The following is a 21,550-nucleotide window of genomic DNA, read 5'->3' on the forward strand; positions in this document are numbered from 1 at the left end:
CGGATGGGCCTGCCCTCTGTTTTACAAGTTCCATAGGATATAATGGAACTTGTAATATGGCGGACGGGATATCCCTCATGTTTGTGATGGAGTATCCCATCCGCCAAGATCGAAATCAGGCCCTCAGTGTCCTCTCAGGAGCACTATATTGAGTAATCTGATATTGTGTGTTGACCACAAGTCTAATCGTGATCAGTGTATAACCAAGAGCAGAGTTCTATGATTTTGCAAAGGCATCAAATGAAATGCTCAAAGTCTTTACTGCTCCAGGAAATACATGTGCGTGTGCGAAGGTATAGAGTGAAACTGAAGTGAGATGCAAACTAGATCCCAATGAAAGGCAGACATCGCCACCAACAGATGATAATTTCTATTCTAGTGCTGAATTATTTACCTTCAAAATGTTAACAGAGATATGCAGTATAAGTATATATGATATGAACTTTATATATATAGAAATATAAAATATTTCTCATATCCTACAGTAATAAATACTTTACAAAAACACAAATATTCAAAACAGATTAAAAAAAAATAAACACATTTGACTGTGCCCTACAATGTTATTGTTTGTAATACAACCTCCTACCAGTTTCAGTACTTTTCATGTTAACATGCATAATGGGCACTTGTGAGCAGAATCTCTGAAACAAGCAGGTGAATCACGTCACGTATTTACACAATCTACTCCTTACTCTGTATTTACTACCTTTACGGCCTCAGGGGTGAATTTTATCATTTAGAGGATTATTGTAACAAAATGCCTATCTGTGCACAACTTAATTGTGTCTGCACTATTACCTAAATCGTGCTATTTCTCTGTCCCAAAATGACTGTTACCGGGACAATCGAAATGTACAGGCCACTTAACTCTATGTCCCAAAAAGTAAACCTGCTAAATGTGAACTTTAATATTCAATCTATGAATAATCTGATTCATCTATTAATGTTGCCCCTGAGCTATTATTTGCAGTGTCCTTAGTGACCTGGGATCATCAATACACGTTGCTCAGTAATATCTGCAATAGCTCTCTAAATCAACTTTTTTCCATCTGACTAGAACTCTTAATAGTTTATACATTCTAACGTGTTAAATTACTATTCATTTCTGACTTATGCATCAAAATGTAATTGTGTATTGATTTCTAGTTAAATCTACCCTGCTATCATTTTCTATGGTAAACTGAGCCTGAAATGGTCACACAAGGAGGGGAGAAACAGGCAATGGAAAGGGTGCAAAGACATGGAATATAGGTCAGATGAAAGAAGAGATGTGAGATGGGCACAAAAAGCATAGCTGTGGTCTAGGAGCAGCACTAATCCACCTCCTCGAATATCCGTGGATGCCTGACCATCCACAACACAATGTCTCACCATAAGGAAGTGCTCCTTCTCTTCTCACTTCCCCTTAGGTCGTCTCATCAGCTTAATAGCTCTTCCCTCTCACAAGGCACTTCCCATCTCTTATACTATAACCCTAATTCACAAAATGACCCCAATTATCTGATGTTGTATTATCCAAACGTCTTATTCTTGTTGACATGTAATTTTATCTTAACGTATTTAAATAAAAGAATACACATTTTAATAAATTCAAACTGTGACTATTACATATCAAATACTACCGCCCTCACTGCGAACCATTTTTGGCAATCTGCCCATACACAGATGTTTGGACCTCTAGTTACCAGAGAAGCTATGGTAGATGCTAAGCACTGGGAATAACAGTTGTTACTAGTAAACAATTTAATGCCTCTCTTTTATTGATGTCAAATGGACAAAAGGCCTTGTTGGCCATGATAGAATTCCAATCTGTGATCTGCAGGTCTCTTGCTAAATCCTCTTGCCAGCACCCGTGAACATGGCTTTAAGTTCTCTGAGCACATCACGAATCCAACATTTCTAAGCATGTGAGAATACTCGTCACAAGGTGTGAATGTATTATGTATTATCAAGAGGTGCAGTCTTAGACATTGGTATGGGAATCTGACACTGATAATCTGACAAACGGGTGAGGACCCCAGGTGGTCTGGTGCCCTTGTCTCATAGGGAGAAAGAGTTTTAAGTTATAAAATAGTACATAAAAACGTCTTAAGGTAAGAATTTTTAAGGGGGCTAAGCTACCTTTCTAACTCTGTACACAAACTGTGTCTGCAAACTCGATTATGCCACTTCAGCTCCAAAACACACACATTGCCCAGAATAAATTCCTTTTTATTTCCTGGCACGTTCCTGGATGAAGGGGGTGATGCCACTGAGACTCGCAGCAGTGTTTACCATGCACTCCTCCTTTCAGCTGCTGCCGGTTTCATTTAACAGACGCAGTTAGCTAAATTCTTGTGAATTAGCTTTATTTTTTCCTGCCAACGCCCACGGGGCTGTGGAAAGAACAGTTTTGAGCTGTGTTTATTCTCCCTTGCCTTGGCCCGACATGACACGCCGAGGGTTGTGTAATGTTCCATCAAGACAAACACGCCTTGGATAGCTGCATGCCAGGCTGGGCGAGGCCGCTGTGGTGCCCACAGATCCTGAGAAGCTCGAATCTCCATATTCCTAAATGGGGGAGTGTTATCAGCACTGGCAGGCATCCCTTCCGACCCCTGCTAGACCCTGAGGGCACTGTAGGGCTCCAGCGCTACGAGAAGCCATGGACGATTTCACAAAACTGCAGGCCCTTGCAGTACAGCGCCTACACCCTGTGCCCACTGGTGCGAGGGGCTGAGGACACACAACCGGGTGTACTTGCTTACACTGAAAATGTACCTGGTCACAGCAAGGGGTTAGGTGAGGCGCTTGCTTGGGTGAATGACTGACTTAAAACATTTAGATAGCACCTGGAATGGTTTTCTAGCCGCTCTTGATCTAATCTCTGCAAATACAAAAAATGTGCCTTGAGCAGATGTTCAAAGACTGGAAAACCAGCCTAAGAACATATAATGGCCAGGCACCAGAGAATCACTGTCAGAGTATCCCCTGACAAATATTGTGGCAAAGTGTAGTCTTCACAAATAATGCCACATTGAATGTAGCAATAGAAACGCTACACCCAGTGGGAGGATACTTTTGTAAAGGTATTTATGGCACAATAATTATGCCAGGTGATATTTCTGTATACAGTATTCTGATGTACACCCATGTTTAATGGCCGAAGGACTATTCCACGTTAAGGCTGCTTGGAAGAGGACTTATGCTTGCCACTAGATGAGGAGAACTGACAAAATGACTTTTTGAGCTTCTGATGGACTGTAGGGGATTGTAGTGATTGATTTTAGGGGTCAAGTAAGCAGGTGCTAGTTCAGATAGGCATGTCTAAGTCAGGCATGCCATTTTAAACATGACTTTACGGTACTACTACCACTAATACTACGACTACTACTACCACTTATATTACTAATAACAATAATAATAATAATCATAAATTAAATAACCCACGCAACGACAGAGGCAAAATAAACAGTGCGGACTACAGACATATTAAAACAATTTGTGACACAAAATAATTGTGTAAAAGTAACAAATGCTTTTCCAGCTTTCCAGCTCCTCTGGTTAGCCTTTGGATTCAGGGTCTGAAAACTGGGTGGAGGCTGAGTTGACCACAATAGATGCAATAATTAGAACATGGGTAAGGAAACTTGTGGTGCTTGTTTGAGATATGTATATTGTGAAATTTGAAGAGAAATCGAATGGCAGGCCGCCTTGGGCGAGGCAATATGAGCAGATGGTACTGGGTGTGTTGCTGTAGGGCCTGATCCTAAGTTTAAGGACTACATTAATTCCTTTCTCATCATGAAATATACCAGTATTGATCCTTGATGAGATTCTTTTTCTCATCTGTAGAGTATGTTCACACAGCAGTCGAGTCTACCCAATAACAACTTTAAATAGCATCTGATATTAGTTGTTTGCAGATTTGTAGCACCTGATATTAGTTGTTTCATTGCTCTGTAAATAAGTGTTACTGTTCCCCAACTCAATGTATCTTCTTCTGAAGTAGGAAACGCTGATTTTGCTCATCTCGGCCTTATCGGCTCATTACGATTTTGGCAATCCCAATGTGGGACCACCAAACTAGCGGGGGAGGATGTCATTGCAGCGGCATCCCCCCGCCTTATTACAGGGTTTCCAGGAAACCTTGAAATAGAGCGTTCCCGCCGGTCTGACTGGTGGGAACAGTGCTACGAGATAGCACTCAGTTCCCTTAAAGGAGCCAAGTGCTATCTCGTAGCACAGGGTGGGCCGTCCAGCACCCTCGAAATGTGCACATTCTGATGATGCTGGGCAGGGGGCCTCCTGCACTTGTTCTCTGCCAACCTTTTCATGGTGGTTAAACCACCATGAAAAGGCTGGCAGAGAACTAGGTTGTAACTAGCAGGGTGGTGCTGAGTTCAGTACTGCCCTGGCTGATTACAACCAGGACTGCCGTCACTCCAACAGGATCTAGGATCCTGGTGGATATGGCAGTTGGATGCCGGACCGACCACCAATCTTGTAATGTAGTGGTCAGACCACACCAGCCCCTGAGGTCCGACCACCACTGCAAGGCTGGCGGTCTTGTGACCACCAGCCCCCTATGAGGCCCTCTTTATCTAGATTTATTTTTGACAATGTGTTCAACGTAGATCATTTACAATGTTTGCAACAAAAAAAACAAAAGCCTACTATTTTCAAAAATGTAGACTGTCTGTATTGAAAAGTTCTGATACTAAAGCCAGTGGCATAACAAAGACCCCCACAGCCCCTGTGGTGCAGGGTGCCCCCAAGCTCCAGTGGGCCCCCACAGCAAAGTACCCTGGCCTGAGGACTGATGAATGAGTTCGCAGGGTGGCCCCTACATGTACTTTGCAGCAGGGCACCCCTCAAGTTTGATTGAAGCACTGACTAAAGCCAGACTAGAAAGCATAGATTTTCCTGAAACACTGAATTATCCACTACAGCACCACTTCTGCTGATTACACAGCAGTTGGGGGAAGGAACTGAGACAAAGGTAGGACTTATTTTGCTCAGGACCACACAACTTTGTCAAGCAACATACCTAGAGTTATCACTTAGGTCTTTTGTTTGCAGGATTAACAAAGTAGTAAAGCACATCCCTTCTTCTTCAGGTTGTCCACAACCCAACGTTTCCTCCTGTGGTAAATTATTATTCTGCTCTTCTGCTCTGCTCTCCAGGGGTTTATGAGCCCGATTAAGAGTTTTGTGAATGGGTTACTTCGTCACAAACGTAAAAACTATCCTGTCCACTATATCACAAGTACCATAGGATATAATGCACTTGTAATACTGTGGACAAGATATCCGTTATGTTTGCGACAGAGCAACCCATCCACCAAACTCTAAATTAGGCTTTAGGTCTTGATTATGATCTGCCTGCTAGTCCCTTTTTGGGTACAAACCCCCCTTCTTCTGTCCAAAATGGTAATAAAAGACAGGAAATTTCACCAGCAGTTTTTTCTATTTGAAAGCTGCTGTAAATAGTGGATGCACATTGTGGACAAATCCAGTATAGCCACCCCACACCAGGGTGACATAATGCACTGTTGGCATATTGTTCTCCATACCAGACTGTTCTTCACCTAAACTAATAATATCACACCTTGAAGCAGAGGTTAGATAGTGCACAATGTGCACCAGCAATTTCCTGCCCAATTGGCTTCAGAGTTATTGCCATGGAAGTGGACTTTTTTTGTACAACGCATTACGCTGAGGTCAATCAACGAGTATGGTGCATTGCCTTCCCTGCCACAATGTAGTTATCAGGAAAAAAGTGGGCAGTGACTTGTTCTGCAAACCAAGTGTTTTCTTCAACACGAACCACACATTGCCACCTTAAATAAAATATGTTTCCCAACACCAATCGCAACAATGACTCTTCCTATAACTACCCACTGACCACCAAGCTCAGAGGATATTCTAAGTCAGGCTGAAGTAGCTTATCCAATCTTGTGTTTTTTTCTTTGGATTGTGCTACCTAACATTTGCTTGCACCAGATTTAAAGGCTAGTTCAGCATTGTCAATGGATTGCAAAAGGACAGTAAAGGATGCAGCAGATGGTGTCTCCTTTCCAGGTATGAACATTTTGTGTATGGAATATTGTATTTATTTTAGATTGTTCTAGCTACCTCTTCGGGGGAAATGATGCTCTTTGTGGATGGTAGCACACACTTCATGGGATGTGTTTATTGGGCAGGGTCTGGAGTGGCCTTATCGTGTTATTTATCACTGCGCTATGCCTGCGTAGTGGAGCACAAAGGAAAGTATGTATGCATGAGTTTATTTATTTTTGAAGTAAGCTTAAGTAAGCTTAAGTAAGGCGTTTTGTTTGGTTTAAAGGGCACTGGAATGTAGTGCAGTATGACAATGCTGAATATGTTACTGGTTTGCAATCTGTCACGGGTAGAGGGTAATTCTAAACATCAAGGCCTTTCACATCAACCAGTTACATAACATCACCTCACTTTTTGAAGAGTGGAACAGGAGTGACATTATTCGTCTGTTCTATGATCAGGGACACTCCTGGAAATAAGTAGGCGGCGAGGCCCTGGTGCGACTTACTGCCCACTGAATACAGTAACAACAAATTTTCCAATCTGGTCACATCTCCTTTGCATATTGACTCTATTCGAAATGCCAGTCTTGATTCCGGCAAATCTCTACTGTTATATTATGGTTCTTGTAGTTCCATTTGTGGAACTGCCACCACAAATATGTATCAGCCCATCTGCACACATGAAATACTCAATTCAATAAGGGGAACATTTAATTAGATGAAGCTGACTTCTTGGTTTCCATTGCACAACGGTGTCTTCAGCTATTAACACTTTTTAAAAACATTTTGTATTGATACCCACCAACCAGAGCGTATTGCATTAGCATACAGGCAGAGGGCAGAGTACAAATGGAACAGGATAATGTTCAAAATCACATTCTTAGGCATGGAGGCCGAGTGTTCATATTGCAGTGTCACTTTAACTGATAAGAACTAACAACTAGAAGAAAAAGAAAAACCCACCCACCCCAAGGGGATCTCACCAAGAGTCGATCATAGGTATAGGAACAAGGGTAGGTACACTGAAAATCTAAATCCTCCGAGCAAGGGGGCACCGCGGGCCAGGAGAGGGATCAGGCGAAGTGCATCTGCAGGAGGGGGAGGCAGAGGTACCAGGAATATTGGAGGGGAGGGGAGGGGGATCTGTCATTCAGACATAAGGCTCCACAAAAGCGTCTAGAGGGTTTTGATCCCTCAGTAGGCTGAGGCACGTAATCACGAAGAATCAGGTCCTACTGGTCCGCAAGGGGGAATTTCCTTGATCCATGATACTCCTCATAGCAGAGTGCGCTGCTTCCGTCTGCACCCATTTGAGCACTTCGGTGTACCAAAGCAAAGCTGAGGGGGGAACAGCTGCTTTCCACTGCATTGCTATAGCTCTCTTACCTAAGAGCAGCGCAAACTATATACATTTTCACTAGCTTTGAACAAGATGTTTATTTCATTTTATAAAATAGTTCTGCAAGCCAATACCCATCCCGACAAAAAAAATTTTTACTCATTTATAGATGTGTGAGACAGAAGTGTGAGGATGTGACAATCCTTCATCTAGGTGCCCGTTGGGTGTGGTTACCTGATAAATGCACGTATTCAGGGCACTACATTCATATGCTTTAATTGAACAATTAATTAAAGTAATTCTGGGAGTTGAACTCTTCGTTTAGTTTAATTAATTTGATTCCAATAACTCACCTGATTTCGAAGACTTGTCGTAGGAAAGCCATGTTCTGATGATTTACAGGCACGTGGGAACCCTACCTTTAGGGCATCTGAGAGGAGCTAATGTACAGCAAATACTGCTGTGAAGATGAAAGCAGCACATGTTTGCAAGTGTCTTACATCAACCAACGACTGAACTTCCAACTTCCCTCCAGTCACCTGTGCTCTGCCTCTCCCACACACCTGGGTTCGCAGCAGCAAGAGTTTAGCATGCTCCTTCTCCTACCTCGCTGCAAAGTCCTAGGGTGACCTCCCACTTCACCTACCTACGGACCTCATCCTCTCTGTCTGGAGTTCAGAAAATGACTCATGATCTGGCTGTTGAGCTGAGCCCCCCGGCAGAAGCACTCTCAGTGCCCGGATAATCTCACAGGTGATTAGCAGCACTTTACAAATCCAGATTCATTGATTGAGTGGTCAATCCTTTTTTAGGATTATCTCCATTATAAAGTCAGTTCTGGACTCATCAGCATGACTTCCACTTGAGACTCTTAAAAAGCCTTGTTGAATTCACCATTGTTCTCATCTGTCTAGCATACGTGTTCAAGCATACACACCAGCAGTGAGTCAACAACAGACTACAAAATGTTTTCTGTACATACTATAATAACCTTCTTATAACAGATTGATAGTCACATAAAGACTTTGACTGATTAGAGCAAACTAGATTTTTGTACATGTCTGAGGCAGACTGTGAACGATTTACCTAGTCAGATGTATGGACTAAAACCCCAAGAAGAAAGTTCTGCACCTCAAGTTCCTCCCCTGGATCTAGGGCCTCCTGAAAGCAGTGTTTCACCTGAAACATATTTTTCTTGTTCTTTTGCATCTAACTTTTCTCTTCAAGTAAACACATGATTCCCACAGTCCATATTCAGAGGATCAGGATGATCCCTGCTTTATTAATTTGCTTGCAATTAAGTCGGTTTCCTGCAGGTTAAGACTTTGGTTATCCTAAATTAAGGTTTCTTTATGTAAATCCAAAATGACTTTACTTTTCTTGCTAAGTTGCATATTAAGGGCCTCTTTATGACCCTAGCAGCCAGCGGTACAACGGCGGAAACAGCGCCAACAGGCTGGCGGTGTGCCGGCAGTGTATTATGACCATGGCGCATTAGCCACGACCATACCGCCGGCCCCTCCAACTGACCACCAGGCAGTCATAATCCCCAGGGCAGCGGTGAAAGCACCACTGCCCTGGGGATTATGAGTCTCCAACTGCCAGCCTGTCCATGGCGGAAAGGCTGGCGGTAATGGGCACCCAGGCACAGCCCCATCGCGCATTTCACTGCCTGAATTTCGGGCAGTGAAATGTGCAACGGGTGCTGCTGCACCCGCTGCACATCAACATTGCCGCCGGCTCTATTATGAGCCGGCAGCAATGTTGATGTGACTTTTCCACTGGGCCAGCGGACGGAAACACTGTTTCCGTCCGCTGGGCCAGCGGAAAAGTCATAATAGGGAGCCACATATACCGCCAGCGCTGGCGGTATAGTGGCCCCCGCGGCTTCAGCGGTCTTTTAGTAAGACCGCCGAAGTCGTAATGAGGGCCTTAGTGGTTTGTCCATTTCATTGTGAAAGGTTGAGCAATTCCACTCACAGGCATTTTTGAAGACAGACTATTTGCGTAAGCACCTCTTCGTTTTGGTACTTTACAAATTTAAACTCTGAAACACTTCCATTCTTAACTTGTCGGAGGATTAAGCCTGGATATTATCTGTTTGAAGAGAGGCGATCAACAACCTGTCTATTCATTTTGGTCATGTCACTAGCAGATTCTTTAGACCATATAAGCATGTACTAAGTCCAATATTTGTATTTCATTGATATTTCACCAATTGCATATATTCAGCCGTCCCCATCTTGCACAGTCCAATTCCAGCTATTTTGTTAATGCCTCCTAGTTAGATTAAAATATATTTTGAAGTTCAAATGGAACACTTACTATCACATACTTCACATCCATCTATCACAGGTGAAAATCATCCTGATGATTCTTAGATGTGGATATATAGTGGTGAGATGAAAGATTTGTTCCAATTAATTTTGCAGCCAGACAACTTTCTTAAAGACATCATTCCAGTGAAGCATTAGTAGTAGTAAAATTCTTTATTTGGTTCAAATAGATATAATCATAAAAGATACATAAAATGAAATAAAACAAGCAATACATAACCTTGACGTTAAAAAAAACAACAAGAAAAATAACAAAGCGCATGACCACGATGAAATAAGCATCAGCATACAGCTGTTCAACCTCAGGAACAGACAAATCTTTCTGCACAGCGTTTCAAACAACTGTCCATGGGAGATAAAAGCCACAAACAATAGAGGAAAAAGAACAAAGTACATAACAACAGTGCAATAAGCGATAGTACACAGCCAGTCAAATAAATAAATCTTTTTAATCAAGGTTACAGACAGATGTTATCTTCAGGTAAAAACCTCAGATGACCACCCTTGTGGACACCAAGTTAAGGCCAGGCCTCTTGAAATTTAACAATACTGCTTAGAAAAATTCTTACGTTCACAAATATTTGAGCATCTCCAAGCATAAAAATAAACAACATGGCAGGCCTTTCTTGGGTGAATTTCAGGGCCTTTAAGATAGGCATTAAAAATGTTCTCCTGGATAAGGTATCAAAAGGGCACAACAATACTGAATGGATAACTGTCAACACCAGGGCAGTGCGTGCTCTATTGGCGACTAGAATGCAAAAACCCAGCATTCTCAAAACAACGTAATTTATGCATTGTGCTGATATGTTGTTGTTTAACCTTTTGCATTGCAGAGTTCAATCCTGAAGACTTATTTTTAATGTGCTTACAAATGCTGTTCATTTGCAATGTATTGCTGCAGGCTTTCAGAGTGTGTTAGGGTGTGGTCCCTTTCCAGAGCTTTCTAGAGACTTTCCCTGCAACATGCCTGGGTGTGGTTGAGGGCTGGGCCAAGACTCTATAAAAAGGAGACCGCCCAGCTCCAAGTGCTCACTATTCAGAGGTCCCGGTGCAGAGCAGCAGCTACTTCCTGAGCTCCTGTCCCGGTGGCCTATTTGATCTTCCAGACATCTGACTTTCATTCTTCATTTGGAGATCCTTGTTCTGGGCGGTAAGACGGTGGTTGGGCTGGCCTCCCGATGCCGTTATCGAGAACTCTCATGTTCTTGGGCCCAATTCTTTTATGATTTGACAGAGTACTTTGCGCGTGTGAAATATGTGCTTGAGTGTTTGTGACATTTACAGGGTGACTTGCGAATTGGCAAGATGTGCGATTCGTTTCATGATAATTTAATCTTGTTATTCATTGCATGCTACCATTTCTTGACAGTTGCATGGTGGCTTAAGAATCGGCAAGACGCGCAATTAGTTTTATGGTGTTTTAACTTTGTTGTTCATTGCGCGCTACCATTTCTTGACATTTACATGGTGGCTTAAGAATCGGCAAAAGACGCGCAATTCGTTTCATTGTACTTTGATCTTGATATTCATTGTGAGCTGTTATTTCTTGGCATTTACATCGTGGTTTACGAATCGGCAAGACGCGCGATTCGTTTAATGATGATTTGACTTTGATATTCATTGCGTACTACCATTTCTTGGCTTTTTACATGGTGACACTCGAATCAGCAAGACGAACGATTCTCTCCTCAAGTTTAATTGATGTTGTTTATTGTATGCCACTATTCTAAGATATTTATCATGTAATATTCGAGTTGACAAGTTATGTGATTTGTTTTTCCTAAATCCATATTGTGTTCTTCATGGTGCACAATCCTTTTATGGTGTTTACTATATATATATATATATATATATATAAATCTACAATATGCGCAATTTGTGTTGAAACATTTTAAGAGTACACAGAAGATCAGAGTGTCTAGATGCAATACTGTATTGTCCTAGTATGCATTCTCAAAAAAGGATTTATATGACTGGTTTAAAATTTAGTCAGAATGTTTTTCTGATCCTCATGTAAAGGAAAGTACTTGAACAAGAGAGTTTTCATTTAATCCATCTTGGTTCCCTTACAGGTATCCGGCCATCTTGAAACTAAGTCATTTTAAACTTAATTCTTAGATTGTTTATGTTTTCAGAATGACTATGCTTAGAGTCATAGTCTAGTTTTGATTTCAGGAGATATAATTTTCATATTGTGTGTTCTAACCTTTTTCTTACTACAGGTCTCCTTCCCTGCTGTTTCCCTTCCTAATCCCCTCTTCCCCTCTTGAACTCTCTTAGCCACTGTGATTTATCTATCAGAGTCTTGGAGCTGTACAGTGGTGGACGTGTTGGGAACGTGCGCAGACTCCGAGGATCTGGTGACTCTGACAATAACAGTCTGGGATAAGATTTTGTCACATTCATAGGGACAAGGGTACCCTGGGTGACCCAGCCTTCAGGAAAGCTATCAGTGGTTAAAAAGGGCCAGCCTAAACCTGGTAAAAGATGGCAGTAATACACATTATTACCCACATCAGATATGGCTCAGTGGAGGGTACAGTTTTTATCTGACAGTGGGTATGCACAGCAAGCTTCTGTGATTCAATCCTTCCCTGTCCACAATAGTGTGAATTCAAAACTTCTGTTTGATCAAAGTATAATCTACTTTAACAATTTTCTCAGGACAAGAAAACAAACTTGGACGACCCAAGGTTGTGAAACCAGTCTTGACCTAAGTCAGCCAAGGGATCTTTCTAATATTATCAGGGAAAGGCAGTCCCTAATAATCTATTCAGGACTGTCTTACTCTTGTACTAGATAGAAATCCACCATAGCAATGGCCTAAATTTGATAGTGTCCAGAATATATTTGAGGCCTACTTCCTCATGGACTGAAAGTAACGACTAGGGATCTACCCATATAACCCTACTATACCCGGGTAGAAAATACACCAATTTATAAACAAATAGTCTAATAGTAGGAAAGAATCTCTAAACTTGATTTACACACAATGAGACTATTAGTCAATCATCGCCGCCTGAGAGAGATGAGTTTATGGAAGGCTCTGAGCACAGCAGGCCCCGCCAACAGGAGTGTCCCCAGATGGAGACAAATCACAGCTAGTGAAATAATTTAAAAGTACAGATTGCGGAAGTTTGGTGAGCCGAGAATAAAAGACATTGTTCTCTCCAATAGTCCTGATGAGGCCCAAAAGTGAGAGGGCCGAAACGGGTCGACTTTTGTGATACATTGAGAGGTTGTAAGGAAGTTTTATTTTACCTTTAAGGATTGTGGAACACATCTCTCTAGGAATAAGGATGGAAAGTTTATAGAATTTGAGATGTGGTATGGAATACTACTATCGCTTAAATGTGGATTATTGTATAATTTATGTATTTAAACACATCGTCTTCAAATCAGGTGAGCAATGAGGAACTACTTGATATATAGGTTTTGATAGCATGTGTTTGAATATTTTTGTTTATATGTATTCATGATGATTTTTTATCAATGATTTTTGTCCTTTTTTGCAAACAAATGAATTAATAAATACTCTAATTAATTTTCCTTGCTGATGATTGACTAATAGTCTCATTGTGTGTAATTCAAGTTTAGAGATTCTTTCCCACTATTAGACCATTCGTTTATATATCTGGTGTAATTCCTCATGGACAGCATAGGTTGAATTGTTTTGAGGGACAACCAGTAAGAACCTAGCAAATTTGTTCTCTTCAACCTGAGAGGAGCTACAGTCTTGGTACCCCCAGTGAAGCATGAATTTGCTTAAGAAGATCATTCAAGGTTATTTTCACATTATTAACATAAAGCTATAGTTCCAGATATAACTCATCACATCTGATTCCAAAGGTTTTAATATTCTCTTTCTTCATTTCCATGGGTTCATAACAATTTGAAAGAAAAGCGGTGAGATGTGGCAGCCTTGAATTGTCTTTTTGTAGTAATTGTAATTGTTTTTTAAAGAAGATCATTAGTACATCCTCTTGTCTTACTGTCCACATATAGGGCATCCAGGCTAATTTGAATTCCCGAACAAACATAAGAACTTGGAACTTTTGTTACATGCACCAGCTAAAGCAAACACACATATGATTAGTGAACAAAAAAAGTAATGTTTTAATTCCATTCAGATACCAGTTGAACATGCTAACAACCTGTTGAGTAAGCTAAAACACTCTGATGCTATAATTGATCTAGTGTTAGAATGGCTGCTCAATAAATGTAACATTACCTTTGCTTATATCAACCCTTCAATATTAAATGCAGCCTTTGAATAAAGAATATTTATAAAACAACTGCAAAGAGCAGACATCAGACCTCCTCTAAAAAGGGAATTTAAGTCCAGCTGATCTGAACAATTACCAGCCTGTCACTGGATGACCAATCTTTAGCAAAGCACTAGAAAATGTGTCCTCTAGCCAATTATAGTCCTACCTTGATTTACTCAAAGAAATCAATCTAGTCTTAGACGTAAGCACAAACCCATGACTATGTTGATAGAAATAATGAACAACCTTCTAGAGACTATGGGTGAAGTGGGGAATCGGGCATTACATGCTTTTAAAACTCTCTGTGGCCCTCAATACTGTAGTCTACAACCTGTGATATAGTGAAAATGTTGACTCTCTTCTTTTGCATTGGCTAGTGATCATTTTTTTCATTTGGAAATAGACTGTGCCTCCACACCAATGTATAGTTCCTTGAGCGGTGCCTTAAGGTTCCATGCTTTCTCTCTGCCTGCTTAACGTGCACCTTGCCCCATCATGGGTATCAAGAGAAGATTGCAATTAAAATGTCAGTTGTAGATAATATTCAAACTATTGAACGATGGAAAGAATAACTGGAGTAACTCAGTTTTACACACCTTGACAAAATGCCTTGCCGGCAGGAGAGGAACTGCAATATATTTAAACACACTATAAATACATACTCTTTTCAATCACTCCTGGTAATTTTCCTAACGCAGTTCACTTGTATTACGCACCTTCTGCATGCCCTAATAGCAACAGGGGTCTGTGTTTACAACATGTAACATTTTTCAAACATGTGTAAGAATACACATCACATAGTTGTGTGGCACATTTTCATGTGTGACACTGCAGCCAGTCCCACCTTTTCTGGAATAATGTTATCAGTTATCAGTTTAGAGCCCTTTGCAGTCTAGAAAGTTATGCACACAACATATGACAATGGACAGCTCTCACCCAAATTATGCCTATGTTCTTGACTCTTGCATGGCTTTCCTGCTTCAGACATCCAATGCCTCAAACATTGCTGGCACAACACCCAGACCTCAATGTCCAGCACCTACCTGAACTTCAAGCAAACCAATACAGAGATACTGTTAATTTCCAAGACCAATAATCATGACACAGTACAAACCTGACTCAATGACATGAACTTTGGTGGCTCTTAACCCTAACTCTCGCCAAATGGCAAGTCACTTGGATTCACCCTAGCCGTCAACCCCATCCTCAAGGAACACACTGCCAAAAAACAAAGGGGGCCTGGTATGAGCTCTTCTTCTAAAGAAAGTCAAACCATTTCTTCAAGAAAGCAACTTCAGAACTGTTGTTCAAGCTTTCCTACTCTCACATCTAGATGGTGATAATTCCCTTCTCCATAACACCCCTGACTCTACACTGGTTCCCCTTAGCGGCATCCTAGACACTGCAGCACATCTCACCCAGGACCTGAAGAAATATGACCACATCACCCCCTCTTGGTGAAACTCCATTGGATCACTTAGGGCCTGATTCTAACTTTGGAGGACGGTGTTAAACCGTCCCAAAAGTGGCGGATATACCACCTACCGTATTACGAGTCCATTATATCCTATGGAACTCGTAATACGGTAGGTGGTATATCCGCCACTTTTGGGACGGTTTAACACCGTCCTCCAAAGTTAGAATCAGGCCCTTAGTCTGCCAGTACCATCTTCCCAACCAGATGCATCATTTACAAAGCCATCACTATCAGCATCCCTACTTATCTTGCAGATAAGCTCACCATCTCTGATGGTTCTCAGCACGCCCGGTGCAAGTACAATAGCAGGCTGCACACTAAGAAGAATAAAAAAGAAAAAAAACAAGACAACAGGTCTTTACATCTGTACACGCAGGATCAGTAACAACATACCTGCTTCCATGGGTTGCTGCTCCAGTTTAGAGTAGAGTACATTCCTCTTCAAAGAACATTACATCACAATGTGTAACCCATTTTCAACTGAGCTAACTCTGCTATCACTTGTTGAGTTTGTCTTTGACCATGTACAGTGCTCTGCTGTGTTTTTGCAAGGCTTAGCATTAGGAATGCTATACACATACATACATTTGAGTGTGCTTTGTGCCTGGTTGGTGGTCTATATGGCATTTTAAATGACTAAACACATAAATGAAGAGAATACAAGTACAACTAACATGTTGACATTAAAAGATGTGATTGCTGCAGGAACAGTTTGCAAAATATTATGGCTTCTACATTGTTGCACAACTACCTTGCATTACATGTGAGGAAGCTAAATAGAAATGGAATACAAAATAAGAATTTGAGCCACATGAAGCGGATACTTGTACTTTCCAGTGTGCTTTTCTTCCATAGGTGTACTATCTGAGTGTCCACCCTTATGGGTTTGAAGCTCTTTGAAGCCTTAGAGGTATTCCCTAAATAATAACATTAATTTGTTCATTAATATACATTTTCATAGCCAATATAATGTTAACATTGGTATTCACATGCAGTGAAAAAAAAGGAGAAACCATATAAACAGGTATTGAGTATGATGCGTATTTGGAAGATTAGTAGTGAGGTGAAGCAGTAGTGTGTACACAAGGGTTCTTCAACAGAATTTCAAGAACAACAATATTGTGACACCAGAATATGGTATCAAAATATGGTCTACAAAAATATGAAAATTTGGAGTTTACATACTTTGTATGCAAACTACCAAAATAACAAGTCAAAAATTACGTGGGACAGAATATTGACAAAAAATAGAAATATTCATAAATATACCAGTATATGTAATGCATTTACAGTATAAAATAATAATGTAAGCAAAATGAATGCTTTTACTAGTCATGCAAATAAGCCTATAAATAAATAGATTGCATTAAAAATATGACCAATAACCTAAACATTAAAATGAATAAACATATATTTATAAGAAAAAATGAAACAAATAAAAAAATAGAAAAAACAAAGGAGAACTCTGGGAAGTTCCCAATTTTAGGTGGGGAGCTGCTCTAGTAAGGAGCACCCTGCAACACCAACGACACTCTAGATTTGCTCACCTCAAATGTCTGATTATCTAGCAAAGTTTTTAAGCATAGGATCAGCACAGTGCTATCCCCGCCGAGCTATATAGCGACAAAGTCTTTTGCCATTTGTACAGCAAAATCTTTAAGCATAGGATTGACACAGTGTCATCCTCGCCGAGCTGTAAAATGACAAAAGCCATTTACCACTCCAGGCACAGTATTACACCTTTGGACTAAATATTAACAATATTTAAATAATTTTTTTAAATTACATTATAAATATTAACCATAACTTACAATTTAAAATTAGCAAACATATTAAAAAACACATTTATCACACTTAAAAAGTAAAACGAATGAAAAACAAAATAAAAGGTTAATAAAAATATAGTTTTTTTATCAATAATATAAACATGAAAGACGAACGTGAATATGAGAAAATAACACCAATTAAAAATAAACAATAGTAGAAAAGGTTTTGGACTCCAAAGGAGTCAGATTTACTGTTCTAACTCCAGTTTACGCAAACGTGGTAAAGTGTTATACTTTAGAGGGGTTAAATATGCTATTCACATTTCAACGTAAGCAACAGTAGAAAATGTGTTAGTTTTTGACAGGTTAAGATTTGCTATTCCCACTCCAATTCAAACATCAGTAGGGAAAGTGTTGGACTTTGGAGGGGTTATATTCAATATTCCCCCTCAAACATAAACAAAATCAGGGAAGGAGTTGGCCTTTGAAGGGGTTAGAGTTACTATTCCCACTCCAGAGTAAGAAAATTTAGGGGGCTTCCCACCCTGTTCCACTACATAGCCAACAACATGCTAATACAATATAAATTACTAACTAATTGCAAAAACATTATAATTGCACATTAAAACTTACTAGCGATACTACAAATATAAAACGATTATTAGAATAATACTAACGCCTAAAAAAATACAAAAATACAACTAATTCAATAACTAAACTGTCTTAAGTTAATGTAAAAATTTAATAAAATTGTATTGAAGTGAACAATGTTATAGGCAACAATCTTTAAAAAAAAACGATATTGTATACATAAAAGACAATAGTCTTCTATATTCGGTCTTACCATACTTTTTACTTGACAATGTTTTTGACACAATATTTTGGCCAGTCGCTGTACACAAGTGAGATGCACAGGTTATGGGACGCACAACTGAATAGGTAATGGCATGGGGCAAGATCATTAGAGAGGTGCACAAGTAATAAGAGCACTTGAGGTGTGCAAGTGAGAGGCGTAAGTGATGGATGGAGGTAAAGTCACAACTCCATACATGCATAGGTGATGGATGAAGGTAAGCGAAAAGTCATAACTCCGTACACCCTCTGCATATGTTGCCCTTATTCTATACCGGATGGCGTTATAAAGTAGTACCCACATGTACCCAGACTGCACTCAGTCTGCACTACATGAACTCTGATATCTATACCCCGTGTACACACACTGTCCTCACTCTGCACAGGATGAAATTTCAAAGCGGTACCCCATGTGCACACGGTGCTATCACTCTGCACGAAGCCTTAAAGCGGTAGCCCGTGTGCACGAGGTGCCATCACTCCGCGGTACCAACGTGTGCACACGTTGCCATCACTCTGCACGAAGCCTCAAAGCGGTACCCCGTGTGCACACGGTGCCATCACGCTGCGTCTCAAAGCGGTACCCCGTGTGCACATGGTGCCATCACTCTGCGTCTCAAAGCCCGTGTGCACACGGTGCCATCACGCTGCGTCTCAAAGCCATACCCTGTGTGCACACGGTGCCCTCATTCTCCACGAAGTCTCAAAGCGGTACCAACGTGTGCACACGGTGCCATCTCTCTGCACGAAGTCTCAAAGCGATGCCAACATGTGCACACGGTGCCATCACGCTGCGTCTCAAAGCAATACCCTGTGTGCACACGGTGCCATCACTCTTCACGAAGTCTCAAAGCGGTACCAACGTGTGCACAGTGTGCCACGAAGTCTCAAAGCGGTAGGTACCCCGTGTGCACACGGTGCCATCACTCTGCACAAAGTGTCAAAGCGGCACCAACGTGTGCCATCGCTCCGGGGTACCAACGTGTGCACACGGTGCCATCACTGCACGAAGTCTCAAAGCGATACCAACGTGTGCACACGGTGCCACCACTCTGCACGAAGTCTCAAAGCGGTAGGTACCCCGTGTGCACACGGTGCCATCACTCTGCACGCAGTCTCAAATCGGTACCAACGTGTGTACACGCTGCCCTCACTTTGCACAGGATGAAGTATTAGAACGGGACGCATCGTGCAGACGCTGCCATCACTCTGCACTGCATGAAGAAAGGTGGTACTCACCACTCCTCCCTGCACAGTTTTAAACCGGTATCTATGCTTACGCGGTCGCCACTCTCCACTAGCCGAAAGGATAAACCCGTAGCCCGTGTGGAGGTGGAGTTATAAGCGGCCCCCATGCGCTCCCTCACTCTCCTCTGGGTGCAGTAGGATGGGGCATACTCTGCAATTAGTGAAGTGTTTGAAGTTGCGTCTCCGGTACTCACATGGCGCCTTCGTGTGCTGGAGGGTGCTGGAGCAGGCTGCCAGGCTGCAGGCTCTCCCGGGGAAGCAGCGATGGTCCCGGACAGCCCTGAGCAATGCCCGGGGCAGAAGCTTCACGAGCGCTCTCATGGTGCCAGGCGGGCGCGCTACAGCATCAGCAGCAACTTCAGCCAGGGACTCCCCAGACTGGCAGCCTGTCCGGAGCCCTAGTGCACTTAGAGCCAAAAGACACGCCCATGTACTGACAGCAGAGATCAGGCGCTGCAGAGTGTGTCACGCAAGAAGCGGATTGGGAAATTGCAGACCAGAGACAGCGCAATGGCACAGCTACCTAGAAGTAACACTGACAGGTCAGACCTAGGCAAGGCAGAAAATTACACCTGTGGACTACAGAAAGGCGAGGAGCGTGGACCCACACCCAAATTTAGGCCATTGGTACCACTGGGGGTGGGGGAGTTTTAGCTTGAGTTTTTGGCAAGGTATGGATGCATAGAGATAGAAATTATGTGATCACAAGTCTTCACTCTTTGCCTTTTGTCTGATAATATTGGGTTAGCAATCATAGCTGAAAAAAATAATGGTTTTCATATTTTTGATAAATATCATACAAATTCATCATAATATGTGAAAAATAAATTGAATTCCGCCACGTAGGTTACATTCAATATACTTTAAAATAATTATGATTATTAATTGTAATAATAAAACTATAATCCTTAAAACAATAACAATAAAACTTCATTGTATTAATCATATATTGATATAGATTATTTGCAGTGGCGTAGCGTGGGTTGTCAGCACCCGGGGCAAGGCAAGTAATTTGCGCCCCCTAACCCGTGGATTTCCACCCCCCAGATGTTGCGCCCGGTGTGGCCGGCCCCCCCTGCACCCCCCACGCTACGCCACTGATTATATGCATAACTTTCACTTACAATTTGAAATAATATTAGTTATCACATCTTACATATGTCATGAGTGAACATAAACAGAATTTTATCATTCACATTTGTCATCTGAATAGGTGTCATCATTCTCTGCGTCTGTTTGATTTTCACAGGCGGGAAGTCTGCACGTCAGTGCACTTGAGGTCAATTAGACAGCAGACACATGTTGGCAGTTTGCAGTTGCTGGTGCAGTTGCAAGCTAATAGATCTAACACAGCCTCAGGTGCTGCCTGCCCCTTCACAGAGTCCACTACCAGTTGCTCTGCTCCCTCATGTTTTTCCAACTTCCACCCTCTCCCAATTGGACCAGGTGTCCGTGGATCATTCAGAAGACATGTCTTGCTTATAGCGGCTTGATAATTCGCACGACTGATGTGATGAATCGAAGATTTTGGTGCATACAGCAAGCATGAGAATTGCTCTAATATGTCCATTAGTTCTTCAGAGAGATCCCATTCGTCTCCGAGCTGCGAACATGTTTCCTGTGTACGTCTGTTAGCAGACAGGATTTTGAATGCACTTACTTTTCCTGCAAATGCCCTTACTGTGTCACATTTGGTAAGCGTATGGAGACCTATTATAGCCCGACAAACATTTTCACCAAGAATTGAAGCTATTTTCCCTCTGTCAAGGACTCGCATGTGTATTTTAGTACCACATTTCAGAAACAATTTAGCCATGATTCTGTCATGGAAACCCAAACACATAATAATCACATCGGTGCCACCTGAGCTTATCATTACTGCCACATAACCCTCATTGGCAGCGTGTGCAGCATGCACAAACAAACGACCATCTGCTTCTTTGTGTTTACTGTTGAGATCGGGCACTTTGTGGCTCCCTTCAGATGTGATTTTGTAGCACTTATCTTCACAGTTCACAAACAATGTTTTATTCTCAAGTTTTACAACAGACTCCGGTTTCCTCTATTTGTTAACATGAAATGTGATGAGAGTTTTTTTATTCCTTATGTGGCTTAGGAATTTCCTCCACTCTCAGACAATCTGGGAAGCTGAGATGCTCTGTAACTGGTGCTCGAGTTCTTCCCCTCTGATTGTCATTTCACTGTTCTTAATAA

General features: G+C 41.6%; 1 protein-coding gene across 1 annotated transcript in view; it reads right to left on the reverse strand.

Annotated features, from left to right (window-relative positions):
* CA5A (carbonic anhydrase 5A) overlaps positions 1-19,726 on the reverse strand; it is a 312,741-nt gene extending 293,015 nt beyond the window's left edge. Inside the window, exon 1 of the mRNA XM_069216726.1 lies at positions 19,531-19,726. Within this exon, the coding sequence (XP_069072827.1) occupies positions 19,531-19,657 (127 nt within the window). The 5' untranslated portion in view covers positions 19,658-19,726. The remainder of the gene's footprint in view (positions 1-19,530) is intronic.
* Between the last annotated feature and the right edge of the window lie 1,824 nt (positions 19,727-21,550).

The sequence above is a fragment of the Pleurodeles waltl genome, chromosome 12, assembly GCF_031143425.1.
Source record: "Pleurodeles waltl isolate 20211129_DDA chromosome 12, aPleWal1.hap1.20221129, whole genome shotgun sequence".
NCBI lineage: Eukaryota > Metazoa > Chordata > Amphibia > Caudata > Salamandridae > Pleurodeles > Pleurodeles waltl.